The following is a 20451-nucleotide window of genomic DNA, read 5'->3' on the forward strand; positions in this document are numbered from 1 at the left end:
CTTCATAAGTTATCCATAATAGGAAAACGATTATACTCTCAAGTTTTATAAAGATTGGTCTTATGGATTTGGTGTTATTGAGGAAAGTCTATTTGCTAATTAACCTAATTGGCAGCATAGGCAAATGAGATTGAATTAGCATAATGCACTGATATGTTATCCCAATTAGCCAAATGATTATACTTTCCTACTTTCATGAAGTTAGAGATTTAATTTTAGTTATTAATGAAAATGTTACAAAACTTTTACACCGTCGACTCAGGCCCTGATACAAAGTGCAGCTGTTTCCACTTCCCATTCTTTATCCGATTGCAGTGTTGGTGTGAGCCTGGAGCTGGGAGCTCCAGTTATTTTTCAAATTTCCATTGATTCAATGTGGTTTCAGTAAGATGGAATTTCAATGTGGGGTCCGCAGGTCTGTCCAACTATAAACTGGTCTAAGCTCTGAGGTGTGGCTGCCGGTTAAAGTATAGCATAGCTCATGGACTGCAGTAGTACAGGCGTTAAATTGGAATAGTTCCCGTAGCGCTTGAATCTCCGTGCGTCTTAAAAGCTGACGGTAAAACACTTCCTACAAAGCCATCAATCACATGCTGTCTCACCCAATATCGAAATATTGGGTAAGTTATTGCGAAGCTAATATCTCTGTAGGAATTGGAACGATGCAGTCCCATGACAATCACTGCACCTTCCGTTATGTAGTGACAGTGGGAATGTGGAGACGATTAACACAATGGGCCGGTCAGACCTTTGTGAGCATGTGGAATCATTTTGTAAGCTGCAGCATAATGCACAATATAACATTGTTTGTGCTGTGGGCTCATGTTACATTTTCTTAGAGGGAGAAGCGTGTCTGCCACCTTCTACATGGAATGTGCTGTAGGGAGAGGATTGCACTGATCTTTTATTGGTTGTGGACATGTAGCCTTCAGCATTGTGCATAAGGGATACTGCCTCTTTAACTCATACCAATAAGTATTCCCACAAATTATTTATTGTTTCACTCTTAACAAACCCCTGCACATTCAAGATACACGGTCGTCCCACAGAGTTTGTTGTTTCGGCATTAGCATTTTGTTTAGAAGATGTGTTCAGTCACTGCTTTGTATCGACATACACAATTTCCTTTTTTCAAGTCCTTTCTTGCTCTCCCATTTCCTAAGTGGACTGTTGCCATTCATCACGGTGACAGGGTGAATGTGATGGTTTCCGGGCAGCCGCAGTCCCTATAGTCCACTCCACCATTGTCTTTCTCTGTCCTTTGAAGCTAGTACCTAGCGAATGCTGACTTCCCCAACCTCCCCTCCTCCCCCACACCACAGAGCCTGGAAATGACAAAATAATGACCAGGTTTCAGCTATCGGCATGAGTCAGTGGAACTGATGCCAACTTCTAATCCAGTTCATCTCAATGCCTTTAACCTTGAAGTTGTGAAGTTATTTTTAACTCATTTAGAAAAAAAACAATAGACGATGGGGCAGGAAAGGTTTGGGTCCAGGAAATGTGGCTTCTGAAAAAACAAAGTGTACAATGCATCTATTTTCTTATAGTGTGCACAATACCTCAGCACTGATGCCTTCAAGATACCACAACAATTTACATTTTACGTCGGGAGGACGTCTCAAAGCACTTCACACAGCTGACTACACCTAGTATACAGCGCACAGCCATTGTTCTCACACCACTATATAACAACAAACATTACAGTACAATGCAATTTACATGAGATAGTACCTTTCACGTCAGGAGGATGCCCCAAAGCACTTGACAATGCCGTCTGGGCACCTGAGCTGGGGTAGGAACCTACGGGGACAGGGAGAGGAAAGATGACTAGAAGTGCGATCAAAGGGCTAAGTTTTGAGACAGGCCTCGAATGAAGGGGGGGAAGGCGGGAGGGAATCAGTAATGCTCCAGGATAGAGTTGCAAATCTTATTACAGAATTGTTATTATTTGACCACGGATCAGTATATGTTGTGACATTCTGTGCTGTCGTCTGAAAGATAACACAATTATCCCCAAATTACAAAACTTTTGGTCTGCAAATGTCCTGTCAATCTTCTTCAATCTATCACACTTATCTCTCTTTCCATCTGTTGATGTTTCAGTTCTTTCAGAGGTGACGTTTATTGTGCCACAAACTGCAAATCCTTCTTCACTAAAGGTCTCTTTTCAGCCAAGTTCCCGCTGCTGCACATATTGAAATATAATCAGTTTATCAAAATATTATCTTAATTTTAACATAAAATATGCAAAACAATTGAACAAAAACTGATGATCGGTTGGTGATAACAATCCTTGCATTTGACATGCCACTTTATTGCATTGACAAAATGATTCACAGGGTTTTTCTACAAAGTGTGGTGACTGTGTATTTGCAGGCGAACATGACATTGAAAGATTGACAGGCACTTTCTGAAAACTATAATCTTTGAAACCATTTCCTGAATTGAATATATGTTACACTCTATCACAGAAAAGGAATTTAATTCCCAACTAAATACTCACAGTGATCAACTGAATGTCTCGAATAACCCAAGATATGTATTGCCAGTCAATTCACATGATGAGATACTTCATTGCTGCAGATTATCATTTCTGAACAAACTTGAGAATTGGTGTGTCTCAACTTTTACTTGTATCTGTAGAAAATAAAACAATTAGCTGGATGTGCCCTAGCATTTAATCATTGTTGTTTTTAAAATCCTACCTGTTTATTTTCACCAATATGCTACACTTTTAAAGGTTCAGTGAGAACATATTGCAATCATTTAAGTTTGGCTTTTTTAAAGTGGTTTAATTGGTTGACTTTAGCTGGTAAGTACTAGCGAAGCATTGTTCCTAAATACCCTGAGGGCTCATTGAGTAAATGTGTTGCCTGGGTCATGGGCGGTCTCAGATTTGATCCCTGAGCTCTTGAGTGGGGGGAATTTTACTCGGCTTCCATGACCTGTGTGGATCATGGAACGCAAAAAATACTTTCTTTATTGCTATCCAGTCACTCAGGCTGGAAAGGGTATTTGTGTGTATATGGAGGGAGGAGTGCAGGGTGATTGTGGTTGGGTTGAGTGAGAACAGGATTGAGCTTGGCTGCGATGCCCCTGCACAGTCGAAGCAGTTTCATATGTGACAAATTGCCGCTTGTTGAGGCACCCATTCGATTCCGTGCAACTGTACACCAGCAGGAGACAGCACTGTCAGCAACAACAATTTGTCTTTATATTGTGCCCTTTACGTGGGGTAGTGTCTCAGAGTGCAGACAGAGTGAAGAGGAGAGGAGAAGATTAAGGGAAAAAGGGGGTTTCTGAGTCAATAGAATGGGGGCAGTCAGCCCCCCCCACCATAATATTATGGAATCGCTTTAGATTTTTCTATTCACAGTATCCTGCAGACAGGCAGGAAATTTTGATTTTCATCTGTTTCACACAAGAAAAGAGAAAGCAGTGTCTGTGGATAATTGGGATTTACTCTGTGCGTGTGTGTGATACTGACAAGTTCCTCTCTCAACCCATATTTCCTGGAAGCGGGATCCTTGTAATCTACACGTTGTTGTGTCAGCTGCACAGATTTTCCTGCAATTCTACACCTCCCACATCAGATGTCCCTGTGCCGTTGCACCTGTGATGTTACTGGTGTGCCTATTGTTCTAGTTCCCTGTCAATAACACGCTATGACATGAAACCAAGCTTAATTCATCCATGAGGAGGCAGCAAAAATGTGTCAATATATAATTGCAAAATGGTTAGAGTTAAACTTCATGGTGTGCTTTTTATCTCGGCCATTTTCTCCTCTCCATAAGGTTTTTGAGTCCTGTTTCTTTGTATTGGAGTGCTCCGTTCTTCTCGGCCTGGCCCTTCTCTCGTCGTCTCTAAAGCTTGCCTTTTGAGCTATCTTTTTGACCGCACTTTGGGTCACCTTTCCCACTCTCCCCTTGCCCCCCTGCTCTGACCTCCCGGTTGTCTGTGTGAAACATACTGAGCTGTCCTCCAAATGTGAAAGGGGCAATATATAAAGGTAAATTGTTGTTGTTGGTTGTTCTTGTACTGTTGCTTATCTTCCAAGTATCCCATTCAACTGGCCGTTATTTCCACGTAAGCCTTGACAGTCAGTGGGAAGTGTAAAAAACTCTTACCATCAGGTCCCTTTTATAAGATCATAAGACGCAGGAGGAGGCCATTCGGCCCCTCGAGCCTACCTTGCTATTTAATAAGATCATGGCTGATCTTCTAACCTACTTCCATTTACCCGCCCTATCCCCATATCCCTTAATCCCTCTATCCTTATAGAGGAACTCTTATCTCTGAGGACCCTTTTTTAATAAGGAAATATCACCAGCAGGATTTGTTTGTACAGAGGGAACTTCCGCACTGTATTGGGAAAGAGGAACAGTGGAACACTTCCTTTTAGACCCAGTGGAGTCCTGTTGCTTAGTGGTTAGAGCACTTACCGCGCAAGCAAGAGCACCTGGGTTCAATTCCTGGCGGGGCGAAACATTAGGCAAGTTTCCTTACTCCCCGCGCCTCTGTTTCCCTAGCAGTATGTAGGAACTCGGTTGTTTGTCGATTGGTGGATCGCTTTTCCTGGGGTATTAATCGCTTCAAAAATAATAATAATTTGGTCACTCAATCCACGACTGTTTGTGGGACACTGCTATGTGCAACTGGCTGCCGGGCTTCTCCCACAAAATATAGTCAATTCACTTTACAGTATATTCTGCGAAGCTCTTTGAGATGTCTAAAAGATGTGATAAGGCGCTATATCAAATGCAAGGATTAATATTAGTATTGTTGATGAGGAACCTTTGTTTTGTGGTAATCTCAGCATCAGGACCCCTCTTAGTCTCCATGTTAAATGTTATCAGCCCTCCAAGTAATATAACTGAAACTCCTGCAATAAAGATAGCACCTGCCCACCGATGGGGTCTGATGCCATTTCTTTCACCTGCAACAAAAACTTACTAACTCGTATGCACTTGCCCCATGAGTCATGAGCTCATCGGGTTTGCAAACAAACAGCCAGGGAGGACTATCGCCAGAGAGCCAGCCTGTACCATCTGCCATTTGCCGAAGTATGTGATCTCGGGTCGGTGCCAACAAATGGTTAACAGTTGATTTTCAGGAACCGGTGATCCTGTTCTTGATTGTTCACCAGCGGCTTGAAAGATATTCTCACTGTAATCTGAGGAAAGCACTCCTACAGCCATCACTATTTAACCCACCAGGTTTGCTTTAGAATATCCTAAGTAGGATCAGAATAAGCTGCAGTTCCTCTTATTTTTCCCTGTGGCAAAACACACTGCCCTTGGAAAATGATAGTGTGAAGACCCTGTCAGTCTGCATGATCTAACACTTTATTATCTAATGATCTAATACACATCCAGGCGAGGCTGGGGCATCAGTCTGACAAGCTGCCTGCGAGAACTGACTAAATCAGTTTATGTATCATTACTGCTACAAGCTACAAGAAATGCACTGCAAGCCATATGCAAATCTCCCTCTCCAGCACAGCACTGGCTCTTGAGTGCAGCGGAGAGTTGAGCTGTCTTCTGGAGAGATATCGCTTTCTATCCATCTGCGAAGACATTGTGTGTCTGTGCATTTGGTGAATTTGTGGAAGGATCATTAACTGCTGCAAAAAATTAAGATGAATATTTTCAATGCTTTGCATTGGATGGAGGAAGTAGAACGGCATGAATCCCAGAAGGGAAGGTTGCATGATTTGGGACATCGAGCTTCCTCCATGCGACTCTAATTTGGAGTGATTCATTTGGGTGTTTGATTCAATGTGGGAATGCTCCCCTCACAAAGAATGTGTTTTAGTCAAGGTGGGGTTATAAATACTTTTCCCCTGGTTTCTCTCCTGCTGAATGCAGTGACTTGTGTTAACATATGAATCCACAGACACTGGCCACACTTTGTCCATTCTTCGTGTGAGAGCCTGCATAGTGATTGATAGCAGGCTACTTGATTGGGGAGGGAACGCTCATATGAAGCCCACCTACATACATCTTCAACAGATGTCCTTAAATGGGATTAGGGGAGTAAATTCTGCCTCATTTTACTTTGCTATCCTCATCCCTGAACATCGAAGCCAATTTTAGGGAATTATCAGCTCAACTATGACAATACTAGTGTCCTAACAATACCTAAATGAATTTGTACCACTATTCTGACAGAGCTTGATCTCTTTGAGTTGACTTGGATTTACATTAAATAATGACCTTCATGTAGGATAATGTCTTGGAGCGCTTCACACTGGCTGGGGCAGGGACCAGGTAAGGGAGAGAGGAAGGGGGGAATGGAGGTGACTACAGGTGCAAAAAGGTAGATTTTAAGGATCATACTGGATATGCATTTCTTCTCCACTCAACGAAAGTTCCAAAGGTTTTGCATTGTTTGTTGAGAAATGCAGCCAATCTTTGGATGACAAGTTTGGAGCTGAGTTGGATTTTGACCGTCTTTTTATTGAGATTTTCCTCATTTTGCTTCAGGCCTTCCCTTCCTAATCAATACCATCACTATGCCCCATACCTTTGTCAATGCCAGCCCCTAGGAGGTGTCTGAGACCATCCATGACATGATTTGCCCATCATTTTTCTCTTGTTTGCTGTAGGGAAGCCACCCCTCCCCCCAACTCACTCTACCTAGGTCCGATTCCCGGGCAGGACGAAACATTGAGCAAGTTTTCTTACTCCACATGCCTCTGTTTACCTAGCAGTAAGTAGGAATACAGTTGTTAGTCAATTGGCGGATCGCTTTTCCGGGGGTAATATTTCCTTCAAAATAAATAAAAATAATTTGGTTACTCAATCCACGACAGTTTGTGGGCCAATTTCTGTGCGCAATTGGCTGCTGCGTTTCGTCCACAAAATATAGTCAATTCACTTTACAATATATTCTGTGAAGCGCTTTGAGACGTCTCTAAGATGTGATAAGGCACTATTATCAATTGCAGGGATTATTATTATTATTTTCTTCATCTCTTTGAGAAGAAATCAAAAATGTAAGCCATGTCCTAACGAAACTTCCCGAACTATTTTCTTCATGAATGGTCAAGCTTTCATGAGTCAAGCATTTGGGCTTGAGTTACAAGTCAAGATCAAATCGGGGCAATCCAGATAAAATCACCTGCCAAAGCTCTCCCGTATTGCATGAAATAAACCCCTACTATACTCAGAGCACTTCAAGTCCATTGGAAGTGATACTATAGTTACAAAGGTGCAGCTAACAAACAGTTAACATGTAAGAGCAAGATATAATGTGGCCTTAGTGTTAATTCAATAACATTATATAGGGCCTGGAGATTGGAAGATGGCTGTAGTATGTTAAACAGGACATTATAGAGATTTCAGTTTTATTAGTTTTGGCACCCAGTCTCTCAAAGGCAGCAAAAGGGATACTGTGGGATTCATTTTCTTTACCACATCTAGCTTTCTCCTGATAGAGCATAATATTATTCTGTGCACAGTCTGTGTGCAGAAACCACGGAAACCTCTATATGAAATCCCTAAGGTTATAGGACACGAAACTGTGAGGCACTGTAGGAACAGCTGTAGCAAAAAGCAAAAGTATTTTTTTTCAAATCCAAGAACTTTGTCCTGGTCTCTCTGTGTCTGTGTGGATCAGTGCAGCATCACTTTTCATGCTAGGCAGGGCAACATTTTATTTTTGTGGCCGGTCGGGGTGGGAAGTTTGGGAGGGGGCACTTAAACCAAGGCAGGCTTCAAATTGACAGTGAAACCAAGGTTCAGGATACAGAAGAATTAGGGAAATTTAGGAACAATCCTGAAAATTCAGGAGCCAATGGGACCAGCAATTCTCCATATGCGCTGCACAAATAACTTGTTGTTAAGAATGCAAATCCTATCGCTATAGATTTCTTAAGGGAGTACCATACTGTTCTATTAATATATCCAGCAACCTCAACTTCATTCCCAAGTGATTGCATGCATTTGAAAATTCAACAATAATCCCCAATGATTACTGTAGGTTATGCAGAAAAGATACTTAAGACATTCATATTTAAATCAAAATCCTATAAAATTCCCATTAGAAACTCGAGGGATTAAAAGGGCAAGGTAACATATTGAGATTATAAGAATGGTTTTTAATACAAAGACTTTTTTAAAAAAAACTGGGAAAAGATTTGCATGCAATAATGTATAAAGATTGTATTGGCTATGCAGACTAGCACTGCACTTGTGCTAGTTGGGGTTGTGGTATATTCAGGCTTCAGGGGAAAGGAACAGATGGAACAGAGGGAAACACAAAGGTTTAATCCTATCAGATGGAGTCTCTTTTCGCCATCTGGATAATCCAAGCACAATTTCAAGGCTTGTAAAGAATTCTACTTAGCCCAAGATTAGTGTCACAAATTTTCCACTGCACTTTTTTCATTTTTGGCACAAGATTTTATGGACTTGTAATGTTGCCTGAAAAATTGCATTAGGGGATAAGTCCTTATTTGTGGCAAAATCAAAACAGGGGATGAGGTCTCGATAATACTATCTCTCTGTTCATTCCTTACAGAAAGTGGATTACAAATATTTTTAACCAAATTGATTTGGATGAAATATTGTTGCTGCTTGTTTCCTACATGTTCTTTGCCTTTTTGTGTGTTGATTGCCTTTTCGTTTAATCTGCTGAGATTTAAGTTGGGAAGATTTTACTTACTTTCCTCCCCTCCCCCACTTTACATCGCAATACAACAATAATCTCAGTGAGAGAGGGAGGTGCTGGGGCATAAAAGGATTTATAGGTGAGGATGGGGACTATGAAATCGATCCACTGGGAGACAGGTTATATTGTATCTTTCACATAAAAGAATGTCTCAAATTGCTTGCATTCTATATGTACAAACTCCAGTCTTTGCTGAGTTAACTGATCTCAGACAGAGCACCAATTGGAGAGCGTCAGTTTTCCTCAGCCAGACTAGGTGAACGAAAAATCAGCCAGGTTTCCTATTCCTGATCATTATCCTGACCCCCATCTGGAAATTGTGAATGTGGATATCGGACAAGGACAGGACTGGACTTAGCTGTAACTCTGCACATATAATATTAATAATAATCCTTGCATTTGATATAGTGCCTTATCATGTCATTGAGACGTCTCAAAGCGCTTCACAGGATATATTGTCGAGTCGATTGACAGTCCAGAGCCTTGGGACGTCCTTTTGATGTGAAAAGTGTACACAAATGTAACTGTTGTTGTTGTTGTGTATTTTGTGGGCGAAACATGAAAAATGTTTACTGAGTTGAGGTATTGGGAAGCAGCCCGTGTCTTTGGAACTAAACTCCAGTGCGAACAGTATCAGGGAGGGGGAAGAGAATCAATCTTATTTTTCTTCAGGGGAGTATGAGTGTTGTGTTCTATTGGCGTTGCCAGCCCTTTAAAGGCATGAAATTGGCAGACTACCTGTGTTGGGATTCAGAAAGTCTGAGCTCTATGGTTCCATGTGATGGGCTCGTAAACTTTCAAAAAATGGAGACTCGTAACTTTCAAAAGGTGGAAATCTCATCAAATCAGGACAGGATGTTCCAAAGAGAAGTTTAAACTGAACCAGATTTGGCTCCCCCATCCCCTCCCCAGCACAGGGTGGAGTTTCTTCTCAAATGTCAATATTTTGAGCCCAAATGAGACCTGTACCTTGCATTTTTATCTCGATTCAGTTCAGGTGCAAGTCCGTTGAGCGAGACAGAAAATGAAAGCAATGTTCCGTGATATTATTGGTGTCATAATTGGACAATATTAAAAAAAATCACCTTTATAAATTAAAAGCATGGCGATTAATACAGCTGCTACTGTGCTGTTTGTATCAGCTGTAGTTTGGGAGCTGCAGCTGTCTGTCCTCATCCGTGTCCCCCTGTCACCCTCTCCTCTCCACTCTGCATCCTGAGCCTGTTTCCAAAGGGACATTATACTGCACAGGGATAGGCGCAACAGATTTCCTTTTTTAAAAAAGAAAATTGCGCATTATCGTAAACCTATAGGGGAGGTAGAGAGCAGAGGGACCCAGCAAAGGTTTAAGAATTGGGTTTTAAAAACTGTGAAATATAATCTCCGGAAGGATAAGGCTTAGTCAAAATGTAATTGTGCAATAATATTTCAAGGTTTGGAAATTAAGTCTTACAGAGTGCGGAGGTCTCTGGGTTGATCTTGAACCTGTGCTTTCAGCTGAGGTAACTGCAGTTGGGAGGCAGAAATCACCCCCAGTTTGTGTGCCTGATATCTCCTCAGCCATCTCCACTGGAAAATGCTCATTGGAGGTCTTTAAAAGTGGTCTTAAGATCGTGCAGAATTTTGGGGGAAAAAACCTTCAATTCAGTCTTAATTTGGAAGGCAGTTTTTTTTTTATGTCTTTAGAGTTAATACTGCATTTAACAATTTTCCAAAATTCTGCCCAACTGTGATATTTAAGGCAACACTTTTCAGGGTCCTACCATGTGAATAACCCGCTGACATCCGGTGTCTGTCCTCACTCTTTGCTCCTTGTACCCGTGGTTGCTCTGTGTATACCATATCCCTGCGGAGCTCTAGCCAGCATGAGTCATCGTTTTTAGGAAAACCAAGGCAAAAATCAATATAACACTCCAGGTGACAACAGGTTCAATGTTAGCTGCCTCCAGCTTCAAGGCATGTTGTGTCAGAGAGGGGTTATTAAACAGGTGACTGTCATGAATGAATGTCCATGCACTGTGGTCCTGATTTTAGTCAAGACACTGAGACTTTAGCTAGAGTTAAGCAAAAGTAAGAAATACCTATTCCCATAGGTCAGTTTCTGAGATGTTTTAGCAGAAGCCGTGTTTGTAAAAATAGCAAATTTGTAAATTATCTGTCAATCTATATTTACGTAATTATTCTTGGGTTAGATACTAATTGTACTTCAGTGTAATAGGTCCCATGCCACTACTCGAAAAGAGAAGGGAGTTTCTTCCAGTGTCCTAGCCAACAATTCCCTAGATAAAATTGGTTATTCACTTCATGCCTGTTTGTGGGATGTTGCTGTGCTCAAATTGGCTGCTGTGTTTCCGTACAAATACACAGTGTCTACAACTGACAATAACATCTTGTGAAGTGCTTTGAAATGTTTTAATAAGATGCTATATCAAATGCAAGGATTATTATTATTATAATAGAGCGATATGAACACACAAGCTTCAGGAAGGGATGTGGCACCACAGAGAACTGAGAGTTGTTCCCACTCTTCTCCCTTTATGAAACCGACCCGTTCAATGATATTTAGCTGCCTGAGCGTTCGCCTTACAAGGGGTTAAATGTTCCTTTTAGCAGCGAGTGCCACTCGGTAAGCACGGAAATTAGAATTTACCATGCGGGTGATTAGCCCGGCGTCCAGGGCCTAAGCTCACAGGAGCCCTGTGCGTATGTGCTCAGGTGTTGTCTCCCTGCAGGGACTGAACAGTGAGTCTGCAAACTTGACCCAGGGCAAAGAGATAAAAAGGGAAGCAGAGGAGATTTGCAGCTGGATTTGTATAAAATTAGCCGTTGTTTGTGGTTTTAACAGGCTCTTGACAGCCTTTGAACCCCTCTTTTCTGTAAAATTATTACTTGAGCCTGTTAAAGGTAAAGTCTAAGCAGTAACAGGTTTTGGGTTATTTTGGCATATTGTAAATCAAGACACACACAGCTTCCCGATTGGCTAAGTAGATAAATAGCCTCCCTGGTGTAGAATTGAGTCATACAGGCCAAAAAAAGTTCAATCTCATGTCTGTGCTGAGGGAGCTGATTTAGTGGAGGTGCTACAATTAGCCTCACAAATCCTTGGCTACAGACAGGAGAATTATGCTTGGGTGTCTGACCCTGATTGCTATTGTGCGATCCCCACACCTGTTAGAAGGTGAATATTTGTAAATTTATGCAAAGACAAAACCAAACTGTGATCAACACACATGAAGAATAGCCACATGAGCAAGACACAGGATGGGCAACAACAACAACTTGCACTGATAAAGCGCCCTCCACGCAGGTAGCGTCTCAGAGCACTTAATGGTGGCAGAGCCTGACTCCGAGCCGGAGGGAGTGGGGAGGTGGCCGTAAGCACGGTCGAAAAGGTAGGTTTTCAGGCGGGACTTGAAAAAGGGGAGAGGGGACAAGGCGGAGGGATTGAGGGAGAGCGTTCCAGAGTTTCGGGGCGTAATGGCTGAATGTGCGACCTCCAATGGTGGAGAGGAGGGCGAGGGGGACAAGCAGGAGGCCAATTGAGCGAATGCCCCGGATTGAGGATTTGAGAGTGAGAAGGTTGGAGAGGTAGGGAGGTGCCCTGGAGTGAAGAGACCTGTGGGGAACATACCCCAGAAAGAATAGAAGAGGTGGAGAGAAAACTGGATAGAAAGGACACAGTCTTATCGCAGTTAATAACAAACAATTCAACAGCAGCCTGGGATTCGGAGAGCAAGAAGGCAGAGTTTGATTTCTGTCCCCTTTACATTACTCAGTTCCTGACCTGAAACTGCACCAGATGGACCCAGCAGAGACGTTATTGGGAAACCTAGGGGAAGGGCCAGCCAAAGATAGGAGTGCAGGACATCAGTAGGCACAGAGTAGGAGAAAGGACAGGATAAACCACAAAGTCGGGATCAGGTGATGTTGCATTTGGGATTTGAAAGAGTGAGCTGTGGGTCAATGTGAAAGAATTCTAGCAGTGGCACCTGAGACCCTTAATAACATGAACAAAGATCCATTTCCCCATGCTAAGACTTGTAGTATGAAATTTGTTGAAACTTTCAATCCATTTCACAGTCATTCCTGTAAATCATTTTGAGACAAGCTTCCGATGTGATCAGATGCTACATCAAATGCAAAGATTATTATTTATTATTAATTTTATTTTAAATTCGTCCTCAAATGAAAACGGCTTTCATTGCCCTGATATTAGACCTGTAGCATTTTTAAACCTATGCACTCACTTTTCACGTTGGAGTGAAAAAAAACTAAAACTAAATTGGGCTTTTATATTTGTCATTGCATTCAAAAATTGTTGAGCGCATTTCAAAATGTCTGTGGGGGTGAACGGAAATAGAGGGCACATCTTTAAATGGGCCCTTTCAGCGAAAGTATGAAGAAATGTACAGTATCTCAAGATTTTTTTTTCTCTCTGCCGCTCTCTATGTGTTTCTTTTTATTGCGCTCAGCAAGTTCTAATATTTCAGCAAAATCTCCCTCCCATAAATGACATTTCTGTAACCTTTAGCGAGAAAGGCTTCTGCTTTTGGTTCAAAATATGCAGAAAAAGTCATTACACCTCATGGGATGAAATTTGTTGCGTTTTATAATGTTGCATCGAACATGTTATAAAATACAGCAAATGCCCAAACCCCCAACCCCCCCACTCCCACTCCACACATCTTGCCACATCCCCCAGAAGTGCATTTAACAGGAAATGGAATTAAATAGTTGGTATAGACTTACTGTCGGAGAAGATTCAACAAGACGACGGTCCGTTCTTCATAATAGGAAATGCCTTTAACATTGAGAACAAAGTCGAAAAGGTTTAACATTAAAACACCTGAAGTGGGACTAGAGATTAGAAGATTTTCAAAAAAAATCACCAAACTATGGAGAAAACTCCCAACAAAAGCAGTTTCTACTGCATCGATTAACTCCTTTGAACTATACCTGCATAGTCTACTTGAGTGTTTTAGAGGATATAAGAGATGCAGACTGATGTGAACAGATACTCAACACGACTCAATGTTTTTATACTGTTGGGACTAGGAGGGAAAGGAATGGGGACCTGCAGAGGGAAGGAGACCAGGGTTGAATAGGGAAGATGTGATATTCTGCGATATCACTTGATTATCTCTGAGGGGCTCCAAGACACATGAAAGGCCCTACACTATAGGAATGCAAGTTGTTTCAGTGTTGAGGGAGTCTCTACATAATACTTCAATTTGTGGCTGTTAATGGAATATTGCTGTGTCCAAATTGGCTGTCACGTTGGCCTACAAAATACGAAGTCATCACATTTTACAGTAAAACCCTGTGAAGTGTTTTTGATGACTTGCTAAGGCGCTATATCAAATGCAAGGATTCTTCTTTTTATAAGACTTTTACCTGGGTAAAAGAGCAAGTGGGGTGAAGTCCATGATAGGGTACGGTTGGCACGAGGAGCAGGCTTGCTGTGCTGAATGGCCTCTCCTGCATCATGCTTACATGGAAGGCTACACTTCCAGAGAGGCAGGAGAGAGAATATGCAAGAGGGGAAAAAATAATACAGTCAACTGGAATATTGAGGCTCCTTATCACAGAGAAAAACAAATAAGAATGAAACAAAAATGTGTAGTGCTTACAGATGTGATGGGAATACAGAGCTGGTGCTGTTGAATTAATTTCCTTGGCTTAGCCAGAATGTTGACAGTGATTTGTCCCGTCTGCAAGGCAGGCGCTTGCCAGGCGCCTAGCCTGTTAATGCAGTCATTCCCAGCTGATAGCTGATGCAAATTTGAACTCTCTAGGGGACAGAACAGGGTTAAAAAATCCTGCGTGACATCATGTTGACAGATGATATCCCATGTAAAATATGAGCTTTTTGTGTTGAGCGTTTCACCCGCATCTCCTTCCCCTCCCTCTATGAGAGGGTGAGGGGGTGGGGGCGGGAGAGTGGGATTGGAATTCTAGTAATTAGACCCTGACTTACCGAATGGCATTAGGTTCTTGTGCCAAAGTTCACCGTCCCGAAATGAAATCTAAACCAATTAATCTGTTAGATTTTTATCACTCACCCGTGTTTTCCCAGCAATTCCCTCAGCGCGTGCCCTTTGATCGACTCTGATCAGTCTTGTAAGAGTTCTGATTGTCTGCCTGGTGCTTCAAAGCTCGAGATGACATTTACACCGCACTCATAAAGCAATCAAATTTGTGAAGCTTTTAAACAACTGGGGCATAGTTATATTTAATAAAAGCCTGTGTATAATAACCTGAATTAGCATTTTATGCCATGTAATACCTCTGAGAACATAGCATTTTATGAAACCATGTCTTGTGAGACCATCATTGCTATAAGATTATCTGGCCCTTAGATTTCTATTTAACCCTTAAACTCCCTGGGCACAATATACCACCCAGCTATTAAATAAGCCTTTGCTCCGACTTGTTTTTCTTGACTGAACTCTCTTCTAATTCAATATTCAGTATTTGGCTAACCTGGTGATGAAAAGCACCAAGTGAAGCATGAAACCATACAACCCAGAAGATTGACATTTTTATCCTTAAGACCATTGTCTTAAATATTTAAGATTGTGCAGAATTTGGGAAAATTATTAAATTCATTTTCAATTTGGAAGCTATTTTTCTGCAATTCTTAAAATGTTTCCGAATTTAAACTGAATTGAAGAATATTCCAAAATTCTGCACCATCTTAAATTTTAAGACAATTTGTCTCTAGATTGTCTTTTTTTGTTATTTATCAATAGATTTAAAGCTCCCGTGTTGAATAATTTGGTAAAAAGACTGTCTATTATGGGATTTAGACGTATAGGCTGGTAGGACGCTGATTTGATCTCTGGTCTGTGTTGAGTAGCTTCTCTAAGTGAGTTAGCATTAAGCATGGGCCTCAGATGCCACTGGGCTAGAGTGGAGGAAATCAGGAAGGGACTCTCGCTCCCAATTGCAATCTAGAACCTTCCTTCTGCATATCGTGTTTATGGATGTTGGGTGAGGGTAGGATTGGGCACAGCTATGATATACCCCCATAGTTTGAATATGCTGCTGATGCTGTCTGGGTTCACACATGATAAATGGGGCAAGGTAACCAACACTTAAAATGCACTTTGTAATTAAGTGCTTCGCAAACCCTTCTATTTTGTTTGGGGATGGAGAAAAGCTAGAAGTAACTTTTTGTCAAGTTTATATCATGCAATATTGAAATACCTACTTGTTTCCATGGAGTTTATATCACTGCCTCCTTTGCAAACAAATGAATACAGCTTTGCACTCTTTTCCTGAAGTAACTGCCCCTTTAAGCTGAGATGGGTTTACATCTTATTGAGTTTTGGACTGAGATTTTCAGCAATTCAGTGATTTCTTCAACCACTGATCTCAATAGAGTTGAAGTTAACCTTCAGGGAGCTGCACTGAGTAGATTTACAGCATTAGCTGGTAAAAACCTGATTCTTTGTCACAATCCATCTCCCATCGTACAATATTACACCACCAAACCATTCCCAGCAGTTTGCATATCACCAAGTGAAGTTCACCTGAGGCTCAGCTGCAGTAACACAAAGCACAGTCTGATGACAGACCAGCTTGTCTGGCTGATCGATGAGACTTGGAGGTTTAGACATGTTCATCATGCACAATATTACACAATATTACAATATTACATCAATAGACTGAATGGCCTCATCCTGTTCCTATGTTCTTCAGTCCTATGAGCTGTAGTCTTAAGTGGTAAGGCAGTTCTAATGAGAGACCTTGAAATGTTACCAGTGCTCTGTTGAAATAAATTGCAGTTACTGTAGTGCATGTTTCAGCAGCAGCAACCTGGGGTCTGAAAATTATCATGGTCGTAGCCTTAAGACCATTGACTTTAAGTCTATTGCAGATTTGTTGGAAAATCCTTAAATTCAGTCTTAGTCAGACAGAAACAGACTTACAGGGAACCAGCTTCTGTATTGAGGCTGAAGTTAAGAATTTTCCAAAATTCTATATGATTTTAAATTTTAAGGCTCCTTTGTTTTAAGTTTGAGGTCACTTCACATTCACTATGAAGCACAGTGAGTAATGATAGTTCTCCCAATTGCCATCCCAGCTGTGTTTGGCTCAACTCAACACAGAATACAGGTTAAACTGGTGACCTTGCAGTTCAGCACAGCCCTCTACAACACCATGGATTACCCCTGCCCACCCACTCATACTCAGAGTGAATGTGACAAATTTCATGTTCTACTGAGTTACCCAAACCTTTTGCTCGTGGCCCCCAGTGCAATTCTTTGATTTCAGTTCCCGAATGTTGCAGCCCATTTAAGAATAGGAGAGCTTCTCTGAATCACGCTCCAAATTGGTTTGGGATCTATGATGATCATGTTATTATTACAGATTTGCAGTAATGTAATATTATTTATTACAGTTGCAGTGGAGGCCATCAGTTCATCTTGGCTTTCCAATGGAAATTCCACTGAATGAAAAATTAATGCTGATTTATGACTTTTTGTACAGACAAGAGCTGACTGTTAAAAGTCATTAGTGTGCAAAGTGGCCCAGTGTTGGGACAGGATACTGAGAATTTTCACAACATGTTCAGTTCTCCATGGGTAACATTCCCAAGAACGTTGGCTCATGGTGGAAGATTCTCCCACGATGGTTGTTTTGTAATGTTTTTTTTTCCTTTTGTGCCAAATAGCTACCCCATGTATCAAAGCCATCAGCCCCAGTGAGGGCTGGACCACTGGAGGAGCCACCGTCATTATCATTGGAGACAACTTCTTTGATGGATTACAAGTCATATTTGGTACCATGCTGGTCTGGAGTGAGGTAAGTGAATGCCTTGACTGTCAATCTCGCAATAAAGTGTATATTCTTTTTTCTTTTGCAACTTGCTTTTCATGCTAAACCCTAGCGTACAATTCAGCATTTGCTTTAAGGAAAAGAGACAAGTCACATCTGGGCTCAAATAAACTGAATGTAGGGAGCTCAACGTCTTTCATGAGATCACTTTGGCTGAGATCAACAGAGTCTACTCACTCCATTATGTCTATCATAGAATAGCTACTGTATAGCATGGGGTGGCTCTGGTTGAGCAATTCAGAGCCACTTGCCTTTTTATAGCACTTTATCAAATCAATAAATGTGTCACAGGTAATTGTCAGTACATAACTGTTTTTCTAGGTAAATGCAATAGCCATTTGCCAGCAATGTCCTACAAACAGCTATGAGTTGAGTGATCAATTAAGCAAGAGGATTATTGGCCAGGGCACTGAGAAAAATGCTCTTCTCTTTTCGAATGTGTGATGGTATCTCTTCCATTCACCTGCAGTCAGACAGGACCTCAGTTTAACTTCTCATCCGAAAGACAGCAAAGCCAATACTGCAATTCTCTCTCCAATTCTACTGGAAATGTACAATGTGGTACAATATGTACATAATTGGCCTTTGACTGCAGTTATATTGAAAGTGAAAGAAAAAAGAATCAAAGGATTTCTGGAGAGGAAGAAGGGAGTAAATTTCGAGGGAAAAGAATGTCTCAAGTAATGTAGTTGAGCCTCCATGTTTATGCCAAGTTAGTGATCTCCTGATATTGTGAACCGCTTTGAATCAAATGATAACCACAGGAAGCATTTATATAGTGCCCTTCATGTAGGGTGGCACCTCAGAACACTTAATAACTAGAATGGATGTTCTCCACGTGGTTGACTAAGTAACTAGAGTTCTGAAGTGTACAGGTCCCAGGTTTGACCTCCAGTCTATGGTATCAGGTCTCAGCCAGGGTAGTTGTATGGATGCTTCAACTGGCCTGAGTGTCCTCAGGTAAAGAAGGTGTAAAGCAAGCAATCCTAAAGACAATCCAGTGACCCCTGCTGGAAGTTTGTGTGCATGTGCATGTGACAGAGTGACTAGATCAGGCTCCGACATACACATAATAAAAACTTAGCCTGTGCTGGTAATAGCCTGAAGAGCCACTTCCCACCTATATTGCAAACGTCGCATATTAGACCCCAGAGACAAAAGTAACTTGGAAACAGGTGGGAAAACATCAGCATTGTGCAACATTTCCAGGTTTGCTGTTGGCTGGTTGATTGATGGAGGTAGAAAAGTTTGGAAGCCTTGTGGATGGAACAACATCACATCAAATCTGCACAATATTATTTAATGTTCTGATCACACAAATCTCACAGCCAATGCACCCCTCTCTAAAGTATCCCTCTCCAAATCACCTTTCCCAATAGTCACCAGCTTGCTACCATCAGCCACTTTAATGAACATCCTCCATGGTGCCTGAAAAGACTCTCATTAATGTCTCTATTGTTCTCTTGCTCATTTTCTCTCTCGCTCTCTCTCCCTTCCTCCCTCTCCCTACCCCACTTTCTACTTCCCTTTCACTCTGTACAGTCTCTCTCTATTTCTTATTCTAATTTTCTCATCCTCCTCTCTGTCTGTTGCTCTTCTTCTCTCATATTCGTTCCTATCATATCTCTTTTTGTCTGTCCGTTTCCCTCTAACTCTAGTCTCTCTCTCATTTACCCTTTCCCTCTTTCTCTAGTTATTGTGTCTCACTTCTCTCTCTCTCTGAGTTTGTAGCCCACCCCCCCCCCTCCCCCCCAGGCCGAAGGAGGCAGACATATGGCAGCAATTTCCATTTGAATGATACCCCTCTGGCCGTTCCTGTAAACCCCAGACTAGCAAAATTCACCTCTGGTTCTTCTGCCTGGGGCCCACCCAGTGCCATATGTTAACAAAAGGGAGTCCTGAATGGCTCAGTATCCTGAGTGTAAGCACCATGAGGTTAGATCTGATTTCGTATTATTTATATTGAAGATGACCTTTCTAACCCCCTGGATCCTGGAAGGGTTTCACATTATAACACAAAGCAACTTAAGGTCCTAAATCCTCTAAAGCCTTTACTGGCTGCAATTCAGAAACTAGATTTAAGCCCCAGTGAAACGTGGTTTTCATTGAAATGCCGTAGAAGTGCTGATTATAGAGTCGGTTTCTTAATTTTCTTTGTCAGGAAGCATTGTTTAGCCATCAAATTTTAATCATGTAAAAACACTTTTTACTTCCACTTCACCGTTGGAAAAATAGAGCAGAATTAGCTTTTCACCAATTTACTCCCTTCGTCCTCTCCTGAAGGAGTTTGACTCCTCGCTCCTGTTACTGTGTTGTCTGCTATCTTGCCAAAGTAGCCATTATACACTCCTGTTTGTGCTTATGTTGAGCCTTCACAGTGAGTGTTGGCACAGTATCCAACTGCCAGGGGCAGAGGAGGGGGGAAGAAATAACAACCTCAACCAACACCTTCCAGTAGGGGATGCAGATAAGCAGCAGAAATCCTAGCTAAGAAGGGAGACAATTATATTTGTGTGTGTGTGTACACCAGACAAGCATCGACGGGTTTGTTTAATAAATTGAACAATCTCACTGTTGCTGGAGACATAACCGTGCAGTCTGGCAATGATGTGTGCGCTTTTTTGCTTAGCAGTCACTACACTTCACAGTGTATTCTGTGCTTTGAGATGTCTCAATGTTGTAGTAAGGCTCTGTATCAAATACAAGGATTATTATTATTATTATTCTTAGTGGATTGGGAAGTGGAAGCACAGTGATGTCATCCCAAAAGCTGATTGTCGTGACGTTGGCACACTTGGCCCCCCAGTGTGTTTTGAACAGAACCACAGCCAAATGAAGCTGAACACAGCAAGAGCCTGGAGCTCAGCATGGCAGGGAAGCTGCTCGACAGTTGACTGCGTTGCATTTGTCCTGCTGCTTCTCTCCCCATTC

The 20451-nt window shown here is 41.7% G+C and overlaps 1 protein-coding gene across 6 annotated transcripts in view; it reads left to right on the forward strand.

Moving 5' to 3' along the window:
- Positions 1–20451, forward strand: part of ebf1a (EBF transcription factor 1a) — a 265989-nt gene that overhangs the window by 156755 nt on the left and 88783 nt on the right. For all 6 annotated transcript variants that reach the window (XM_007891402.2, XM_007891404.2, XM_042340170.1 and 3 more), the window contains exon 9: positions 17357–17487. In XM_007891402.2, the coding sequence (XP_007889593.1) occupies positions 17357–17487 (131 nt within the window). The remainder of the gene's footprint in view (positions 1–17356; positions 17488–20451) is intronic.

This window comes from Callorhinchus milii, unplaced genomic scaffold (assembly GCF_018977255.1).
Source record: "Callorhinchus milii isolate IMCB2004 unplaced genomic scaffold, IMCB_Cmil_1.0 Scaffold13, whole genome shotgun sequence".
In the NCBI taxonomy this organism is placed as follows: Eukaryota; Metazoa; Chordata; class Chondrichthyes; order Chimaeriformes; family Callorhinchidae; genus Callorhinchus; species Callorhinchus milii.